General features: G+C 39.4%; 1 protein-coding gene across 4 annotated transcripts in view; it reads left to right on the top strand.

Moving 5' to 3' along the window:
• ATOSA (atos homolog A) overlaps positions 1–20208 on the top strand; it is a 64017-nt gene that overhangs the window by 31265 nt on the left and 12544 nt on the right. For all 4 annotated transcript variants that reach the window (XM_050966883.1, XM_050966884.1, XM_050966885.1 and 1 more), the window contains exons 2-8: positions 12372–12556; positions 13879–14081; positions 14746–14871; positions 15144–16989; positions 17547–17663; positions 18114–18193; positions 19663–19771. In XM_050966883.1, the coding sequence (XP_050822840.1) occupies positions 12372–12556; positions 13879–14081; positions 14746–14871; positions 15144–16989; positions 17547–17663; positions 18114–18193; positions 19663–19771 (2666 nt within the window). The remainder of the gene's footprint in view (positions 1–12371; positions 12557–13878; positions 14082–14745; positions 14872–15143; positions 16990–17546; positions 17664–18113; positions 18194–19662; positions 19772–20208) is intronic.

The following is a 20208-nucleotide window of genomic DNA, read 5'->3' on the forward strand; positions in this document are numbered from 1 at the left end:
TAGTAAGTGCCTGGTGAAGTAACACAATGCCCGGTGCCCCTACTAGACAAATATAACAATGCTGAGAAAGAACTATGGGCTTGGTACTGCATCAGTGCCAAGATTACTTTTTTAAAGTGAGCATCAAGGAACTCTGAAGGTATCTGTTGACTAGGGGTGGTCAATACACAGTTAACTTGAAGGACATTAAAGAGCAAGTCTTCAAATGTACCAAGATATGATTCCTGTGGTGGATGCATTGCTGCATATGCAGCAACGAATCCTGTGGCACCTTATAGACTAACAGACAGATGCATCCGACGAAGTGGGTATTCACCCACGAAAGCTCACGCTCCAATACGTCTGTTAGTCTATAAGGTGCCACAGGATTCTTTGCTGCTTTTACAGATCCAGACTAACATGGCTACCCCTCTGATACTTGCTGCATATGTAGCAAGAAAAATCCTAATGGTGTGCTTGGACATCTTTAAAGCATTTAGCTGTATCCTCTTTGTTGGAACCAATGAAAGCATCAAGCTATCTAGTCTTATTGTGACCAGAGGGGAAAGCACCACATCGCATTACCTCAGCTGCATCCTAAATGTACATGTCGCATCTTACTGACTGAGGCATTATCTCAGAAGAACCTGCTCAAGGTCACAGGTATCATATGTGCCAAGTATACGGCATCAGTCCCAGCATCCTAGTTACTAGTGCCTCAAACACTAATGATGCCATCCACATTAGTCATCTCAGTGCAGTTGGAGTTAGCATACTTGTCATCCTGATTCCCACCTGAAACAAAAGGGATGATGGGGATAAGAACTTCTAGTCACTTGTATGTGTGAGTCACAAGTCTTCTGACATGCAAAAGAACTTTCTGGGGAGTGTGGTCAGCAATAAACTAAATTCTCTCAGTGGGATCTGAGCTTGATTTTATCACTATCATGACTGAAAACTTGTTTACTTTGTAGACCCCCAAATGTCCTGCATTGAAATCCTAGTTTACATTGAGTTGCACCTCTGCTGCAGGAGATTAAAGGGGAAACCTAACACTCCTGGAGTCTGGTGCACGACATACCTATAGGCTGTCAAGACTCAGAGCTAAGCATCTCTGCACTGTGATCCCATATTCTGGAATGGAAAATGTATTAACCCTCCATTCTTGCTGCCCACATAATTAGTTACTGGTTCAAGTGAATAGGTACCAAACCATCCTTTAGAGAGTGGCTAATTTATGCTTGGATTTATCTTCTTCCCCAGAACGATAAAGTGATAAATTATAAAAGCCTTTTGGTGATGGCCTAGTAAGACAATGCCTTTGACGTGATGTAACTGCCTCCAAAATAGGTGATTGTTGCAAATCTTTGGTCTTCAACAGGAGCTACTGTAAAAGCTTATGACAAAATAAACTTGTTTTGTGGAGTAAGTGAAGGCTAATCTTATGAAGACTAAAAAGAATAAAGGCCACATTCTGTTATCTTTGTTCCATGGTCTATCCTCTGGCTCCATCCTATCATGGTGAGTAGAGAGGGAAAAACACAACTTGGCCCACCCTTCCAGGACCAGATTCAAGGACACTTGGTGCTTAAAGACTCAGGACATTTGGCATTGAGTATAACTGAGACAGAAGGGTTTCATCTCCAAAATTCTAAGCTTTGGAAACCTCAGCTTTTATGTTCATACAGCCAATAGGCCAGCATATACCTTGAATCTTGTAGGAGGAATGTAAAGGGTTATGTCCCTGGTTATATCATATATAGGTCTGGGCGTTTTGTGTTGTCAAGCAAGGCTACAAAATTTCCTTCAGAAAAGTATCTCCAAATTGCCCATATGAAGATGCTCTCCATATCTGTGTTATCCAGAAGAAACTGCCCCAAAAAAATCAATAAATGTCATAAAACTCAGATGTTTTGTTTTAGGTATTTCCTCATATCTAGAAACACAGAAGGGCTGAGGTCCATTGTGGACTTCAGCTATCTCAACTGCTACAATAGTCAAAATGATGTCTTGGTGAACAACTCTACTTCTTTGAAAAGATGGCAACTGATTAAGTTTATGTGCACTGAAACTGGAGTTCAGTTTGCTTGGTGGGAAAGGAAAATTCTATTGGACGCAATAAGTTATAGCCCAGTTTCTTTTGAGTAGAGTGACTACCAACCCACAGAAATGCATTTTCACACTTGTCTTTCCCTTTAACAGCAAAGGTCCTAACCAAGTCTGGAGAGACAAGTTCTACAAAATTAATAGCTCTTTAATGGCAGAGGCAAATGAGGGTCCCACTCATGCTAGTATTGGTGGTATCCAGTCCCATCAGGCTGAAATCTTATGTATGATCAAACAGAACTAGAGAACCTCTCTGCATGCTGACCTAGGACCCCCTTTCCCTATCACAATGGCAACTGAAAGTGTGCATCGTTTCAATGAGGTCTATTGAATTAAGTGTGTGTGTTTAAAGGCAAAGGAAACAGCTGGAAGAGAAAACGATAAAGAAACTTCAAGAGGGCATGGATATAGGTTTCTAGAGCCCTTATAGGTTTTCTTTCCTTAAAGGTCTTTCTCCAGTGAAGTCCTGTCTTACCAGAAGAAAACTACCAATTTCAGTGGAAAACATTTGTAGACTGTCATGAGAAGGCCCATAGGAATTCATATTACTTACCCCACATGAAAACTACTTGCTTATCAAGTATCAGAGGGGTAGTCGTGTTAGTCTGGATCTGTAAAAGCAGCAAAGAATCCGGTGCCATCTTATAGACTAACAGACATTTTGGAGCATGAGCTTTCGTGGGTGAATACCGACTTCGTCGGATGCACCTGGTATTTGCTTATCATATCTCTATCAGTCTGGGTAAAAGGAATTCTCCCTTAAGATTTATCTGGCTACTATTTTTGGCACTGTATAAGTACATTAAAATTCCTCTATAGCTTCTAGTCTAATGATCATATGGGAATTTGAAGAAACCCCATTAAAATACCTTTTTCTTGTGGGGTAGTAGTGCCATCTTTACTAAGCCACTTTACCACCCAGAAATGTGAAATTCTAAAATGGAAACTAATTCTCCTAGTGATAGTGTCTTCAATATGCAGAGTTAGTAAGATTCAGGTCTTAGTTACTAATTTACCTGTGCTTTGTCATAAGAATAAGGTAGTGTTGTACACTTGATCCTAAATTCCTTCCAAAGATAGTGGTTTAATCTGAATTAAGTAGCCACCCTCCAAGTGTTCTTTCCACATGCCTGCCCAGAAAGGCTGTTCTCTGTAAGCTTAAAATGAAAAAGTCCCAGAGCCGTTATTTGAAAGGGAGCAAAGACTTTAATGTCTATTTTGCTCCCCCTCCTTTTTCCTCTTATTTTCTTTTGCCCTTGTATTACTAGTTATTGTATCCAAGAGACCCATGTCTAAATAGCTGTCTGATGGCATTGTTTGTTGTTCCTTATGAGGTCTGCAACTTCAAGGTTATGTTAAGGAACATTTATTTGGAGGAATGTCTGCTTTTGTAGCTGAGTTCAGATTAGCTCCCAGGAAGAGATTTGAAGGGCAGACATGTGGACTGACTAAATTTTATTAGAAGTGATTGAGTTCAGTATTCTGTTGTGATGCTAGCTTGTCTGATCAATGTTCCCAAATTGAAAGAGGAAATTCTTTTCATGTCTGTTACTTTTAGGGATATTTTTATGCTCTTTTACACCTTTTGCTCTTGTTTTGGTTATCTAATTACATCACTCACATGTTGTCAAGGTGGTTTCTCCTTCTGAGGAGCCTGAAACTAAAGGTATCCCCAGGCTGCAGGTGTAGAATATATCAAATGCATGATGGTCTGTGGAGATTTCAGGAACCTCCAAGACTAAGGTTCTGCTGTGAACTCAAGCCTTATGGGGCAGAAGAGAGAGAAGGAATTTCCTGGAATTCTTGTTATCAGATGGTGTGCAGTTACAGCAGATCCTTGTCTACCTTCCCCACAAACTTGAGGAGGTATAATCTTTTATTCTAATTCTGTTTCACACTCTGATATTGGAATTAACCATTGAAAATGCCGTGGTCACCAGAGCTTCTTACAGAGTAGGCACATATCATATTGTCTGTTAGCCAAAGACTTTACTCTCACTGGTCATGTTAATGGAGTGTGGACCTAGAGTGTGGGTCTACTGTGAATATACTTCAAAGAAATAGAGTTACAAGTAAAGTAATCTTTTTACACTAATCCAGGTTTCCACACTTTGACAATTTACACTCTTGACAACAAACAATTTGCACCTTGAAATCTTGGAATACTGGTCTAATCGTGACCCGGTTCAAATCAATCATGATTTTGTAACCAGGTAGAGACAGTCAGTTCAACTGATTATAAAAGATACTGTTCATTTTGTGTGTATACAGCAGCTTTCTGCTGTTGCAGCTGTGTTTATACCTGCACCTACTATGTTGCTTAACTATATTGATATCAGTGCTATTTTAGGAAAACGTGGATGGCTATTCAGTGGTGTATCTGAAGGGAATGGAGTATCCAAAGGATATGGATCAGTACTGCAGCATATGGGGAAGTGCTCTCTGAGAATATCCTACCACACACGAAGCATGAGGAGAAAGGAGGACTGATAGTGGTTACACAAACAGATATAAACATAGTGTGTTCTGTCTACACTTTTTTAAAAAAAATTATGCCAACCTGGATAAAAGAAGATAACCATGTGTAGACCTGGCACGGGCTGAAATTAGCTGATCTAGTTACTGTCAGAATCTTAACTATGGAGTGTGCAGATACAAACACAACTTAAAGCCATTTATGCTAGTAATCAGTTGCAAACTCTGTAAGATGTAGGTGAACATGGCCCAAGAGTTCGATCCTTAGAGGTACTGGTCAATACGAGAATTCTTTGGTGCTCTATGGCTTCTTTGTGCTATCTCCATCAGCTCAGAGGGACAACAAAATCACTGCAAGGCCCTGCAGGAATATCCCAGACACGGGCCCCCCTTGCTGGTGCTGAGATTGCTTTGGGTCCTTCCTGCAAAAGCTACCAGTGCAAGGGGCTTCTTGGGATGCAACCAGGCTTTGTTTCTTTCAGGACTGATTCACACAAAAGACATTCTAACAGTTTTTCTAGCTAAATACTAATGTGTTGTGTTTATAAGTTTGTCTGTCCACCCTTGTCCTCAATTACATCAGCTGGTTGGTCTGTGGGTAGGAACAATTACCATACTCTTCAGTGTCTATAGTCGTCTTTTTAATGGCTTTATTAAAAAAAAAACAAAAAAGTTCTTATGTACTAAGGAAGTCAAGTGGCACTAAAGAAATCAATGTGCCAAACCCATTCTAATATAAAATTAAGATATTTATCACAAACTCCTTTTTTTTAAAGACTGTCTGTCTGTAAAACACAAGATCAAATATGTCTGCAGTCTGTGACATTACATTGAGTACAATATAACAATTTGCCCTCGTTTTATGCTTTTTTCATTAAAAGGGTAGTATTTAATGCAGCTATTTTAGTGTTTGCACTTGTATTAAAAGAATATAATGGTTGTCTTTTGACTTTATCCACTTTTAATACTGAAGTGACGCAATGTTGTTGTAATTACAGGTAATGCAAATACTATGTATCCGGCCATTTGTGTTTCTCTACTACTCCTCACCTCCTACTTAACTGTGATGGGGTGAAATCTTAAATAGGTGGAGTAGAAGGAGAGGCAAAATCTGGCAACTTTTTTTAATAGTCTGTATTGGCAAAGTCTTGAGAGTTCTAGATTTATTTTAAGAAATAGTGTTAAAAAGAATTTGAACATAAAGGGTTCCTTAACCAGATCTTTATAAAACTTTGCATACAGTAATTATATGGAACTTCATATGCCTGTGTATGCATTGGAGATGTTTCTTTCCCCTTTTAGTTCTCCACTAAGTATTGAAGTTTAGTTTATTTGCCATTTAAAATAGAACATACTATAGGTAGATGTTAGGAATAGTTGAATGCTTATACTCTTCATTGCCAATAATGTTTTTAAATATCTTAGACTTAATACTTATTCTGTTAAGATCAATACACATTTTAAAGAAACCTCTGATAGTATCACTTAGGGATTCTGGATTTTGATTTCCAAGTACGTATTTCAGACCCAGTTCCTTTGTTTACTCACTGCTTTGGTCTCACACTTGGATGTGTTCACACTATATGTGGTTCATTTTGTCAGTTTATGCTATAGCATGAAACCACACTAGTATTAATGATTGTAAAATACTTTCTGAGCGCTCAGTTTTTATAGCTTTTAATGCCAGAACAGGGACCATTATGATCCTGTAGTGTGATGTTCTGTGTAACACAGGCCCTAGAATTCACTCATAGTGCATCAAACCTGATAGTTTATAGTTGAACTAGACTAGAGCATGTGTGTTTAGAAAGACATCCGATCTTAAAAGCTCAAGTGAGAGAGTCTACCATCTCCTCCAGTAAGCTATCATAGTGATTAATAAGGCACCCAGTCTTAACAGTGAGAGTAGTTTCCAGTCTGAATGTTTCCAGCCTCAGCTTTCAGCCATTGGATCTTGTTATTTTTTCTGCTATAATAAATTGCCCATGGTATCAGATATGTTCTTCCTGTGTAGGTACTTGTAGATCACTATTAGGGCACCTCTTAACCGTCTCTTCAAAAGTTGATGTACTGTAGATCCTTAGGTCTCTCATTTTAAGGTAGGTTTTCCAGATTTGGAATCATTCTTGTAGTGTGTTTCTAAACCCTCTCCAAGTTGTCAGTCTCTTTTTTTGAAGTATAGATGCCAAAATTGGAAACAGTATTCCAGTAGTGACTTCATTGGTGTCATATACATTGGTGATATTGCCTCACCCCTCTTTGTGCATGCAAGGTTTGTGATTGTCCTTTTAGCCACAGCATTGTACTGGGGAATCACTTTTTATTTACCTATCATGACATCTGTGACAGGGTCTCTGTTTTCAAGTCATAATCCCCCATCCTGGAAGTATGATTTACATCCTTTGTTTATGTATGTATGACCTTGCATTTGATTGAATCAAACGCATGCTGTTGAATGTGCTCCATTTACTAAACAATCCAGGTCACTTGATGTAAGTAACCTGTTCTCATTATTTACTACTCCACTAATCTTTTTTGTTTGCAGATTTTATCAGCAAATTTTTAATATCTTCTGACAGATAAAAGATCACTTGCTGATATTACATGCATACCATGCTCTGTTCCTTTCATTCATGGACAAAAAATGCATGTACAAAAAGTGTGGTGGCATAATAATCTGGACAAAAGCACGCTTAGAAGGAGCTAGTTATATATACTTACCCAATCTGCACATGCTGTTTGTAGTAATTGCACATGTAAGTATGGGTGTTTGTCTGGAACTCTCAGGCCTCTATGTTTGATGATTTCTCCTTGGTTGTTGAACTTTCACCATCATGCATTTGCCAAATGCTTATGGTGCTAAGGAATGATGAGAATAATTATCACATGACTAGTACTCCTTCTCAGAACACAATTTGACCAATACAAATAATAGAATAGTGGTACTCTGGGCATACTGTACAAAGCAAGTATGAATAGAATATTCATTTCATCCTTATGGATAATTGTTTTTGTGGACTTCATAAAATGTAGAAAATTTCAATTAGAATTGTAAAGTGCACTGTAGTGTTCCTGTTTTTTCCCCATACAATAAAAAAAAATACCTTTTTGTTATGATTCCTATTTCTCTCCTGCATCTGAAGTAGACTTCTTGAAGTGAACTTACTTTTACTTTCTAGCAGGGAGCAGATTTTGTCCTCTTCTGTAACTAAACCATTTTAATACCAAAAGATGTATTGAATTTTTCATAAAATAGGAATAGTTGGACCTAGTTAGACTGAAGCTATATGTAAATAATGCATGAAACTTTCCACAATAGGAGTTATGTGATAGAAGCACAAAACAAGGGAATTTATTACATTATGCATTATTACATTTATGCAGAGCACTGCCAGCTGCTGCTTTACTGAGGATTGTTGAATTTTAATTCTTTGTACTAGTTTAGACTGGACCGTGTACGGTAACAATATTCTGCATGTTCCTCAGTATTCTGCAATGTTAACTATTTAAAAACTAAACTCTTAACTGACTCCTCTTCTGGGCAGCAGGAATTCACAATAAAAATTTTTAAAAGAACATTGTGTTCCATTTTCTAAGTAGTGATATTTAACTCTTTTCCTATTCAAAGTGTTTTGGAGGTTATTCTACTATGTATTCTGGCCTCTTTCTGGCCTTTATCCCATGCCATAAATGACACCAAGCCAGAGTGCCCCTGAAACTTCCTGCATCAGAACCCAGTCAATGTATTATTCTAGTGATGGTATGATTCAACAGTGGTTTCCATCTCAGAACTCTTTCTTCTTCTTTTAGAGACAATAATTTCAGAGCACCCCTGGCAAACTGGCAAATTGAGTGATAACTACAGTTGTTTGTTGTTACTGACACTTTATGATTTGAACTACAATATTTCATACTCAGTTTAAATTTGTAGTAACAAAGTTGGTGGAAGAGGAAATATGTACTATATAAAATTCTTAAGGTGGTACAATGATTTGGGTATGATAGGGAAGACAATCAATTTAATTGACATTACTTTTTTATATAGCTTTTTTATATTTTTTTAATATATAATGAAAGCAGACATTGAAATAAAATAAAAAGCTATGGGGTAGGATCTCAAATGTATAAACATTTGGAAATGTTATTTTATACATAATTACTTTCTAAGAAATCTGTCACAAAAGGCAACATTATTTACCCTGCACAAATCCTCATAAGTAGTTGAGTTTGTGTTTCCATTTTCATCATAAGTAGCATACGTTTTTATTTCCAGCCACTGAAAGCTCTTGCTAATTCTCTAAAATTGCTACTTGGATTTAGGTCCTCGTCTGCACCCACAAGAGAGTGTTATTAGCCTGCCAAGCTTGGGTCAGCACCCATGATTTAGAGGCTAGACAATAAAGAATAGATTGTTTCAGTTTTGTATGTTTGTGACAATCACCATATTTTCTGTATTCTTCTCCCCACCTGATGGGGCACAGCCTTGGCTTTCCAGCAGGGAAGTTTCTTTTTAATCATGTCCTCCATGGAGTCTTGGTAAGCCAAGAACAGAAAACAGAAACTTTATTTATACTATTGCAGAGCTCTTGTTTCTGAAATAAAATTTTTCATATATCAGCTGCCTTTTTGGTTTGTGGCACACCGCCCAGAAATGTTCTTACATACTTCATGTAATCAAAGACAGAAAATGACACTGGGTCTAGGCATTGGTAATCAGTCTTCGACTACTGCTTGATTGTAGCAATAAAGGTTGCTTAGAGTAGGCAGACCAGGCATTGTCTGCTCTGTTTGATATGGTACAATTTTTACTTGCTGTTGTAATATACTAACTTCTACATGCTAGTTCTGCATACACATTTGCAGCTGTCTCATCATCTTCTGGAACAAGGGAGCAGTATCAGTTGCAAGGTCTCATCAGGGCCACCCAGAGGATTCAGGGGGCCTGGGGCAAAGCAATTTCAGGGGCCCTTTCCATAAAAAAAAAAAGTTGCAATACTATAGAATGCTATATTTTCGGAGCCCGGGGCAAATTACCCCACTTGCCCGCCTCCCCCCCACAGGTGGCCCTGGGAAAAATAAACATTTAAAAACTTTCTGCATCTCGGACAAACCCAGTTTTGAGAACTTCTTTTCAAGTCACCTTACAAGGTATCACTGGTTCTCAGCATCAACTAGTGCTAAAAGGCACTAAAACTCATTAAAAGGGTTAGACAAATATTTTCAGTCAAAACCTTTTTATGGATTGAAAACTAGGGGTTTTTAAAAAGCAGAAAAAATCACGGACAGTGTCTGCTTTCCTTCAAAATTTGTTGTGGTTTTTTTTAACTGAGAAGCTGAAATTAGTTTGCCAAAACCTGAACATGGATTGGGGTTATAGAAGTGTGTGGCCAGATATTTGCTGCTTGCTGTGTTTGATTGTTTAAAGAAACCAATAAAAAAATTCTGCTTAAAAAAAAATCCAAAACTTTTGAACCATGTCAGCTTGTGACCAAATGCCTGAGCCCATCCAGTCAGAGATTTTTCCAGGTTTCTGATACGCTGCTGGCTTCCTTGACTCATATGTGTCCATAACTTTAGGTTCATTTAGGTTAGAACATAAGAATGGCCATACTGGGTCAGACCAAAGGTCCATCCAGCCCAGTATCCTGTCTACCGACAGTGGCCAATGCTAAGTGCCCCAGAGGGAGTGAACCTAACAGGTAATGATCAAGTCATCTCTGTCTCCTGCCATCCATCTCCACCCTCTGACAGACAGAGGCTAGGGACACCATTCCTTACCCATCCTGGCTAATAGCTATTAATGGACTTAACCTCCATGAATTTATCTGTTTCCTAGAGACTGGCTCCATGGGGTCCCTCACAAACTGAAGACGGTTACTGTGGGTTTATCTTTAGTATAGCTTATGTACATACCCCTTGAACTGAGCCTTTGAGCTTGTTCCAGAATCTGGGATGAGCCTATGTTGTGAAAACTGAAATGCTCAGAATAGCACATGCATGTGAAAGGACACAGGGTGCTAAAAGTAAATTAACCCCGGGGTCTCAAACTAGGGGTCACAAGGTTATTACTGGGGATCGCGAGCTGTCAGCCTCCACCTCAAACCCTGCTTTGTCTCCAGCATTTATAATAGTGTTAAATATATAAAAAGGTGACCCTCCCCCTTAATTTATAAGGGGGAGTCACACTCAGAGGTTTGTTATGTGAAACTGGTCACCAGTACAAAAGTTTGAGAACCACTGAATTAACCCCTCTGGAGCCTCGGGGAATGCAGGGGAGGGGGGAGTCTCCCTTGGTAGGGTTGGGAAGGAGGTAGGTGGTGTAAGATATTGCTCTTCTCATGTGATCCCTCCCCCATGACTCTCTTGGCTCTATCACTGTTAATCTAAAGTGGCTAATTTTAAATGAAGCTACCCTCTCCTGACATGAATCTCCCTATGGCACTGAAATTAAATGTAGACTGTAATTTGGCATTTGAGAATTGAAAGGGATGGTAGCCCTAAGGGAAAAGATAACAGCTTGGCTCTTTGTGTTAAATAGATGTCTGCAAGCTTCAAACTGCTGAATGAGCTTTAGGGTAGGGAAGGCTGTGCCTCCCCAAACAGCCTGGCCCTGCCCCCTATCTGACCCCCACCCACTCCCTGCCTCCCTGACTGCCCCCCTCAGAATCCCTGACCCATTGTGCTCCTTGCCCCTGACTGCCTCCCAAGAACCCCACAACCACCACCCCCACGAATCCTCCCTGTCCCCTGACTGCCCCGACCCCTATCCACCACCCCGCCACCGAGTCCTGACAGGCCCCTGGAACACCTACGATCCAACCTCCTGTTCCCCGTCCCCTGACCACCCCGTCCCCTGAACCTCTGCCTCCTCCCTATCCCCTGACTGTCCCCGGGACTCCCTGCCCCTTATCCAACCCCCCGGGGCCCTTTACCATGCCTCTTATCCCCTCCTCCCCCCTCTCCCAGAGTCTCAGTGCGCCGCATCCAGGAGCGGCCCTGGACAGCACTGCAGTGGCGTGGCTCCACGTGACCTGAGCTCCCGCCAATTGGCCCGGAGCCCCACCTCCTTACCACATGGCTCTGAGTGGGAGGAGCTCAGGCCTCGCCCCCTTACCATGCGGCTCTGAGCAGGAGGAGCTCAGGCCCCGCCTGAGCCATGGTGCTTTAGCTCTGACCAGCGCCACTCCTGGACGTGGCGCGCTGAGGCCCTGGGGGATGGGGGAAGGCGGAGACGGGGGGGAGTCTCCGACATTCTTGTGGGAGGCTTATGTACATACTCCACAACTGTACATTTGCCCCTCCCTCTCTGCCTCTGGGCAGCCCTGGGTCTCATATCTCGCAAAATGCTAGAGCTGTAAATGCTTTAATAGAACAGTAAAGACACATTTGAAACCAGTGTTTTTCTCAGAAAGAGAATGTTTTGATCGTTGTAATATCTGTGTACACAAGAAATAAGATGTTTAGAGTCTCAAGTTTTCTCTCACCTTTACTAGAGATACTTTAGTCCCATAAAATCCCTTGGCACTGAGCATAGGGTAATTTTAAGGTTTAAGATTGTCCATATACTCTGACAAATTTTAAACATTTCTACATTTGTGATGGATGGATTGGTGAGGGTAATGGTAGAGGCACAAAATATTTACCATGTAACTTCATACTGAATATTGTAGCTGAAACTGGGTGATTCTTTCATTTAAACAACTTAGAGGCATAACACTCTTCATTGTGATGGTTTGGTTTTGTTTTGTTTTTTACAAATCTGTCTTTTACTTGTACTAATGAAGTTTTTTTTTTCTCTTGTGGATTGACAGATCCTTTAGACGAATACTTTGAATATGAAGCTGAGGAATTCCTGGTCTCCTTGGCCTTATTGATTACTGAAGGTCGAACACCAGAATTTTCTGTAAAGGGTAGAACAGAGGGTTTCCATTGCCCTCCAGCACAGTCAAGTCAGCCATTAACATCTAAGCATGAGTGCACTGACAAATTGGCCCAGGTATGACAATATCAGTACACGATAAATACCATGGGGTATTAATGGGGAATCCATAGAATCTTCAACTTGTGCGAACTGTCATGGCTCCATTGTCGGTTGAGCTATGGCAATTTAAATGAGCTGATGATCTGCCCCGTAGCTTTCTAGTTAAGCACTAGTGACAGTCACTCACTCTCTATATAAATTGTTATTTTTTCCCTTAAACAAATATGTAATTGAAAATAGTACTGACAGCATATTCTGTCATTAACAAACATCTTATTATATAGTCTATATAAGGCATTTTGCTAATGAACATAACATGTACTTGTGTTCTTATACCGTTGTTGTTGTTGTTGTTGTTAATCGTAGTCGTAGTCTAGTCATTGAATAATATTAAGTTTTTTATTGTCTGGGTGTATAGAACCATAATTTGCATTAGTGGGATTTTTGAGAAAATTTAGACTTTTCCCTAATTTTTGTTGCATTTCTAGATAATCTTGGAAATTTATTTTTCAGTTTTGATCATTGGTGTGTGGATGGGGGAGTTGGTGCAGAAAGGTTGAGGCTCTTCAGTCTCTAAATAAGAGATGTTGATCCAGAACTCAGTAAACCTACACCCCTGGCCATGCAGGAGAATTGCTCCGGCCCAAAGATTCTAACGACTCCAACAGGATACTGGACCCAGGGCCAGCTCTACAGTTTTCGCCGCCGCAAGCAGTGCACTGAATTGCTGTCGTCAGCGGGGGGGAGGGGGCAGTCCCTGTGCCCTTAGGGCAGCAGTGCATTTCTGCAGCGGCGGCAATTCGACAGCAGCTTCTATGTTTAACTGAAGCCGCCCCGGACAGCTAAACATAAAGCTGCTGCCGAATTGCCGCCGCCGCGGAAACGTGCCTGCTGCTTTAAGGGCACACAGACTGCCCCCCCCCCCAGCCGTGGTGGCAATTCGGCGCGCTGCTTGGGGGCAAAACAACAGGGACTGCCGCCCCTTGCAGATTGCCGCCCCAAGCACCAGCTTGGAACGCTGGTGCCTGGAGCCGGCCCTGATTGGACCCCAGAAGGGGGGACTTAGAGAGAGTGAGAAAAGAAAAAGTAGCAGAGTACAGGTGATGGGAAGCTCCTATATATGATCTCTCTTTTCCCCACAAATTCTCTAAATTGCCACCTTAGAGCTTTATTACATCTTGCATTGGTAATGGCTCTGCAGCCTTTGTGATTTGAAAAACTCAGATGTATTTTCCTGGATCGAGCTCTTAATGCTTTTACATTTTTTGAATGTGCTCTTAAAGCTGATTTTAAATCTAACTAGCATTGTGGTGCTTTGTTGTTGTTTTGTTTTTAAGTGTCGTCAAGCCAGACGAACCAGGTCTGAGGTTATGCTGCTGTGGAAAAATAATATTCCTATCATGATAGAAGTGATGCTACTTCCAGACTGTTGCTATAGTGATGAAGGGCCCACCACAGAAGGGAGTGATTTAAATGATCCTGCAATCAAACAAGATGCATTGCTCTTAGAAAGGTGGATTTTGGAGCCAGTTCCCCGACAGTAAGTTTCAGTGTGGAGGTTAGTTAATAATTTAAGGCGACTGGATTCTTGCAGGGCAACTGGCTGGTTTAGTAACTTGGATTTGAATCCCAGATTATTATTGCTGTTCTTGGAAAATAATTGTATTCTAGTACAAAATTTAGGCTTGATTTTTCCACAGCCTAGCACTTTTGTGTTAGAATTGTAACATTTTGCACTCACTTTGAAGAGGTGTATATATAACTACATAGGGTGCAATTAGTGGAGAATCAGACCCTGAGTCTATTTTAGCATGCTAGATGTATTTCATTAAGAACATAAGTCTCCTTTTATTACAAAGTTCACCAGAAATAATACTGTTTTGTTTCTGGCATTTAGAAAGGAAACTTATTTTCAGTCATTTTAATGCAAGTTGTTTTGATGATGCATAGCGTCTTTGTGTATGTTTTTATAAATTGTGCATTGAACCATAATTTCCTGCAGGATGTTTAGAAAATGTGTGACTTAAAAGTTCAGGAGTAGTGGAAGGAAATTTTGCAGCAACGGATCTTGTTTTGAAAAAAATATTATTGGTTTCTAAGATCTTAACAAGATTAAAGCAAAGCTGCTCCAACTGTTTAATTATTTTGCTGTTTTTTGTAATGGCTCTTACCAATACCTGCTTATTTCTTTTAATACATTTTAGAAATGGAGATCGCTTTATTGAAGAGAAGACCCTCTTATTGGCTGTCCGCTCTTTTGTTTTCTTTTCTCAGTTGAGCGCTTGGCTGAGTGTTTCACATGGTGCTGTTCCTCGTAATATTCTGTACAGGTAGGTCTGAGGTAGAAAAGAGCCATTTGTTTGTTCTTAGTGGGTAATTGCTGAATAAACAGTAGCCTTAGAACAATTGATTCCCCTCCCTCTTTGGATGGGCTTTGCTCGTTGTTTGTTCTAGCATTTGGTTTGGGGATTTTGCAAAGTATGACAGTTGCCAGTTTCCTTAATGAATTGTATTTGCCTTTTTTTTTTTTAATATAATTATGTCTTTAAAAAAATCTGCATATAATGTAAACTTATACAGAGGCTTTTCTGTATTATTTCAGAGTAAGTGCTGCAGATGTGGACCTGCAATGGACTTTTTCCCAGACACCAACTGAACATGTGTTTCCTGTTCCTAATGTTTCTCACAATGTGGCCTTGAAAGTCAGTGTCCAGTCCTTGCCTAGACAATCTAACTATCCGGTTTTGACCTGTAGTATTCACACCAGCCTGGGCTTCTATGAAAAGGGAATACAAGAACATAATGTACATCAGCACTGTGATTCCATTGAGAGAGAGCAGTGCAGTGTGTCCAGTTCACAGCGTTCATGTGGAAAACAAACGTGGACATTGATTCCTGAGGGCTTGCTTAATGCAAAAATATCCTCTGAATTTTCTACATCGGTGAGAAACATAAAACTTTATCCAGCAACTGGTCTTGGGTCTGCCTTTGGGACATCACAGTCTAAAGTTCAGTGCTATAATGCTATGGGGGACGACAAGACACAGCCACATGAAACATCAGTCAGAACTTTTAAATCCTTTTCTTTGGTTGATCCCCAAGTTCCAAATAGTCACTGTTCCCATCAGCGCATAGGAGAGACTACTCCTTTGATAGGTTCTTTACTTCAGGAGCGACAGGAAGTTATAGCAAGAATTGCTCAGCACTTGATTCACTGTGATCCATCTACTTCACTTGTTACTGGATGTCCATTCAGCATGCATGAAACCAGTTCAGTTACTTCAAAAGTTTTTTGGAATACTTATGAAGATGAAAACTTGCTGAAAAAAGGCAAGGAAACATCCTCTGTTTCTACTGCTAACACAGATATTATGTTATCAGAAGACTGCAGTGAAGACAAGACAAGAGCAATACCAGAGAACCCATTGGTTGATTCCCATGTTCCTATGAACCACTGTTCTCGTCAGTCCCTAGGAGAGACTAATCCCTTAATAGGTTCTTTACTTCTGGAACGACAGGAAGCTATAGCAAGGATTGCCCAACACTTGATTCACTGTGATCCAGCTACTTCACACATTACCGGGCATCCAGTCAATGTACATGAAAGCAGTTCTATCACTTCAAAAGTTTTTCTAAGTTCATATGAAGATGAAAACTTGTTGAAGAAAGGCAAGGAAACATCCTCTATTTCTTTCTCTAAGTCTGACGTTACCATAGAAGACAGCAGTAAAGTAAAGACCAGAACACCTGATACCCCTCTGACATCTTATAGACTTGATGGTGAATTGAAGGCTTCTCCAAAGCCCGAAGCAAGAAGAAAATTTATTCTAGCAAAATCCAGTGAAGTTGTCCAAAACACATTTCAGCAGACTCCAAATAAAACTACCAGTTCGTTTATTAGCATAAGTATATCATGTAGCAAAGAAAATAAATCTGAACTGCCAGGTAAACGGGAAGCAGTACTTTCTGGTTGTCCACATAAAGACCAAATGACCAAAAAAGACATTGGTAAACAGTGTTCATATTTCAACACCACTGATGAACAGATTTGCAAAAATAAACTTAAAGAAAGAACAATCACGAGTGAGAATAGTAATGGAGACTGTTTAATCAATCCACAGTTAGATAAATCCAAAATATTTGAAGGTACAAAAAAAGCGACACTAATGCAGGCATCTAATATTTTGCACAAAAGTGAGCTTAAGTGTTTAGATAAAGATTCAAAAAAAACAAATATATGTGAGCAAAATACCCAACTTGTTAGTATTGAAAATTATTTAAATAAAGACTATGACAGTTTCAAATGCAAAAATAAGCAAGATAAACTGAAAACTGCACATGATGAGAATGAAGACCCAACTGACTATGAATTTCAAAGCAATTCCCAGAAGAAATCTGTAGAAGACTATTTGGCTAGGTGTGAACGACTGAAGAATGCAGATGTGCTGGTAAGTACCTACCTGACAAGAGGGGAGTAGGTATTTAAATAACTTGGAGTATATTCTAGATCAACTCAGAAAGAATCTCTAGATGTATAGATTCAATCATGCTCTTTTATATGAAGCACTGTAATTAAAATCTCTGCTTTCAGGTCTGAAGTGTTTTTTTTTTCTCCTGTTATATTTAATATTTAGAGGAAAACTGCCAGGCCTCACACATCAGAACAGAGCTGTTAATGAATATTCCCACAGTCCTACTTCATTTGTCAGACTTCTTAGTTTTATAAGTAGAAAAATATTTAACTATGCAATATGATGAATAACAAGCGAGCTAGTCCATAATGGCTGTAAGTTGGTGCCAAAAGGAAACTCTTCTTTAGAGGATGCATGAATCTGTTGTACTTTGTTTCCTAAAATAGTAATACCATAGATCTAATTTCTCTGGAAACTGGAAAAACTTTTCAATTTTTGAAGACAAGTGAGAAACAAATTCAGAACCTAATTTTAACTTGATAGGCCACCTGAAGTATCCTATTATAGCTTGAGTAAATGTCTTTTACTTACAGAGAATGCCACCACTCAAGCATTCAAGTATATGGCGGAAAAACAATTTTCACTCTGTGGATGGGACTGTAACCAAGGCTTTCCATCCTCGAACTGGATTGCCTCTACTTTCAAGCCCTGTATGTTACTTTTGTGATTTTTTTAAGCTATTTTTCTGAAGAAAGATGAAATAATTTTATATTTTAATGTCTAGGTGTTCTAGAAAATCTGATAAAAGCTCATAGATATTTTTCAGTCTAAGTTAGTATGGCAGATTTGAGGAAAACTTGAAATAGAATGATAATTTGGAAAAAGGAAATGTGTCTGAGAGCTGATGATATAGCATCTTAATCAGAAAGGATTAACTTTACAGCAATTTGTAGCATAGACAAGGCCCTTCATTTCTAGTTTTTATTTCCCAAGGATTTATCAATATTTAGTTCAAAAATTCACTCTTAAATGTAGAATGTAAAAAGTTTAAGATCATGTATTTCTGCATTGTTTTTGTAATTTGTTATGTCAGAATTGTCACAGACCACAGGATTTGTGATGGCAGTCTTCAAAGTAATAAAATTATTATTTTTCCTTAGGTTCCTCAGAGAAAAACACAATCTGGGTGCTTTGATCTGGACTCATCTTTGCTGCGATTGAAATGTTTGTCTATAAGAAGGTATTCATCCTTTTCTACTTACAAGAAAGTGTGGGAGTGTATTCAGTGGAAATATTACATATATAATTACATATATAAACTGTATCTGTAAGCAAGTGAATATGTAAGCAATAACCCACGAAGTGGGTGAGGCAAACTGAACCAAGCCAAAATGTGAGTGTCATTCATAGGAACCCTTCTTTAGGAGTACTGTCTTCTAAATAGTTGTAACAATTGGGATGAGTTCCTTATGCAGTAACACTACATTGATGTACATTTGAAATGTGCTGAAATCAGTTAGAGATTTTATACCATAATTCTTCCTTTTACAATAAATAATTAGTTCACAGTTCGTAATGTAAAACAGAGGGCACTTTAAGTAAGAAAAGAGTTTCACTTCCATTTTGGAAATATATAATTGTAACATCTGGCTCAGATGGGTTTACAGCTGCTTTGCCTTGCTGGAGATTTGCAAAGCTGCTAGAGAAAACTGGCGAATCTATCCTATGTTACAGTGTTTCCCAAACTTGGGATGCTGCTTGTGTAAGGAAAGCCTCTGGCAGGCTGGGCTGGTTTACCTGCCGCGTCTGCAGGTTTGGTTGATCATGGCTCCCACTGGCCGTGGTTTTCCGCTTCAGGCCAATGGGAGCTGCTGGAAGCGGCGCGGGCCAAGGGATGTACTGGCCACCGCTTCTAGCAGCCCCCATTGGCCTGGAGTAGCAAACCGCGGCCAGTGGGATCCACAATCGGACAGATCTGTGGACGCGGCAGGTAAACAAACCGGCCCGGCCCACCAGGGGCTTTCCCTACACAAGTGGCATCCCAAGTTTTGGAAACACTGCCATAGTAGTTTAGATTGATAATCCAACAATATCCCACTCAAGCAAAGGAAGTTAGTTGCTTGACTCCTTTTATCTCTGAAACATTTTTTTCTTAACCTTCTGTCATGTATATTTTCAAATTTCTGCAAAGGCATGCGGGATCAGATTTGGATTATTTTGGTGAAATCTTTGCCCCCTTGACTTCAGCGGGGCCAGGATGTTACCGTTTTAATTCCTCTGTAGAAGTTAAGGGGCTTGTTATGATTTCTCATGCACTAGTATGCATAACTTGAAAATCTGTTGTTGTGGAAGCTAGTTAATGGAGATTTCAAGACATATCGAAATAAAACACTTGAATACAAGAGAAAAGAATGTTGACACTTCGTTCAATTACTACTGGTAGAATGAATGGACAACATTAAATTCTTGTGTTTTCATCTATTTTTAGCATACAAATTATGAAAGCATTGTCCAGTGCAGGTTATTAGAAAATGGTTACATTAAGACTTCATCAGTATAATTCTTTAGTCATTATTTGTTTAGGACAATATTTTGTGATGCATCAAAAAAAAAAAAGATGATTTTCTCCACAGCTGTCTGTATGCATAACAGAAATCAAGGAACAAATAGTATTAATGCCATTAAATTATTGTGCCTTTTTTTGAATAGTCCACAACAAGGTATAAACACAGACAGTGACCCAGAAGGCCATGGGAAACCATTTCTGAGTTCCAGTGCTCCACCCATAACAAGTCTTAGCCTTCTAGGAAACTTTGAGGTATTGTATGTGCTCCAAAAGTCTCATACTTATAATACTTATTTAGTGTATTATAAAGGGTTAATTATACTTGTGTGAATAACTCCTAAATAATTCACTATGTTCATTATTAAACTGAGCAAAAACCCCTTTGTTCTGATCTCTACTTACAAAAGCTCTCTAGCCCCTCTTCACAAGCATGAACATCGAGCAAGTGGTGGGAATGCTGTGATCCTTTATTCCAGCTTTAAGAGATCAGACCCTGTAATTGTTAATGCTTATACTAAGATCCTGTGGAAGTAATTAAAAAAACTAGTTTCTCACAATTTGATGCTTAAAGTATCATACGAGCTAATGTAAATGGAATGAGTGAAAATAGTGTAGGGCAGATACTAAGGCACTAGCCTTTCATTTCAGGAAATTTGTGTTTCTAAATTTAACTTAAGTGACCAGATAGT

The sequence above is a fragment of the Gopherus flavomarginatus genome, chromosome 9 (assembly GCF_025201925.1).
Source record: "Gopherus flavomarginatus isolate rGopFla2 chromosome 9, rGopFla2.mat.asm, whole genome shotgun sequence".
NCBI lineage: Eukaryota > Metazoa > Chordata > Testudines > Testudinidae > Gopherus > Gopherus flavomarginatus.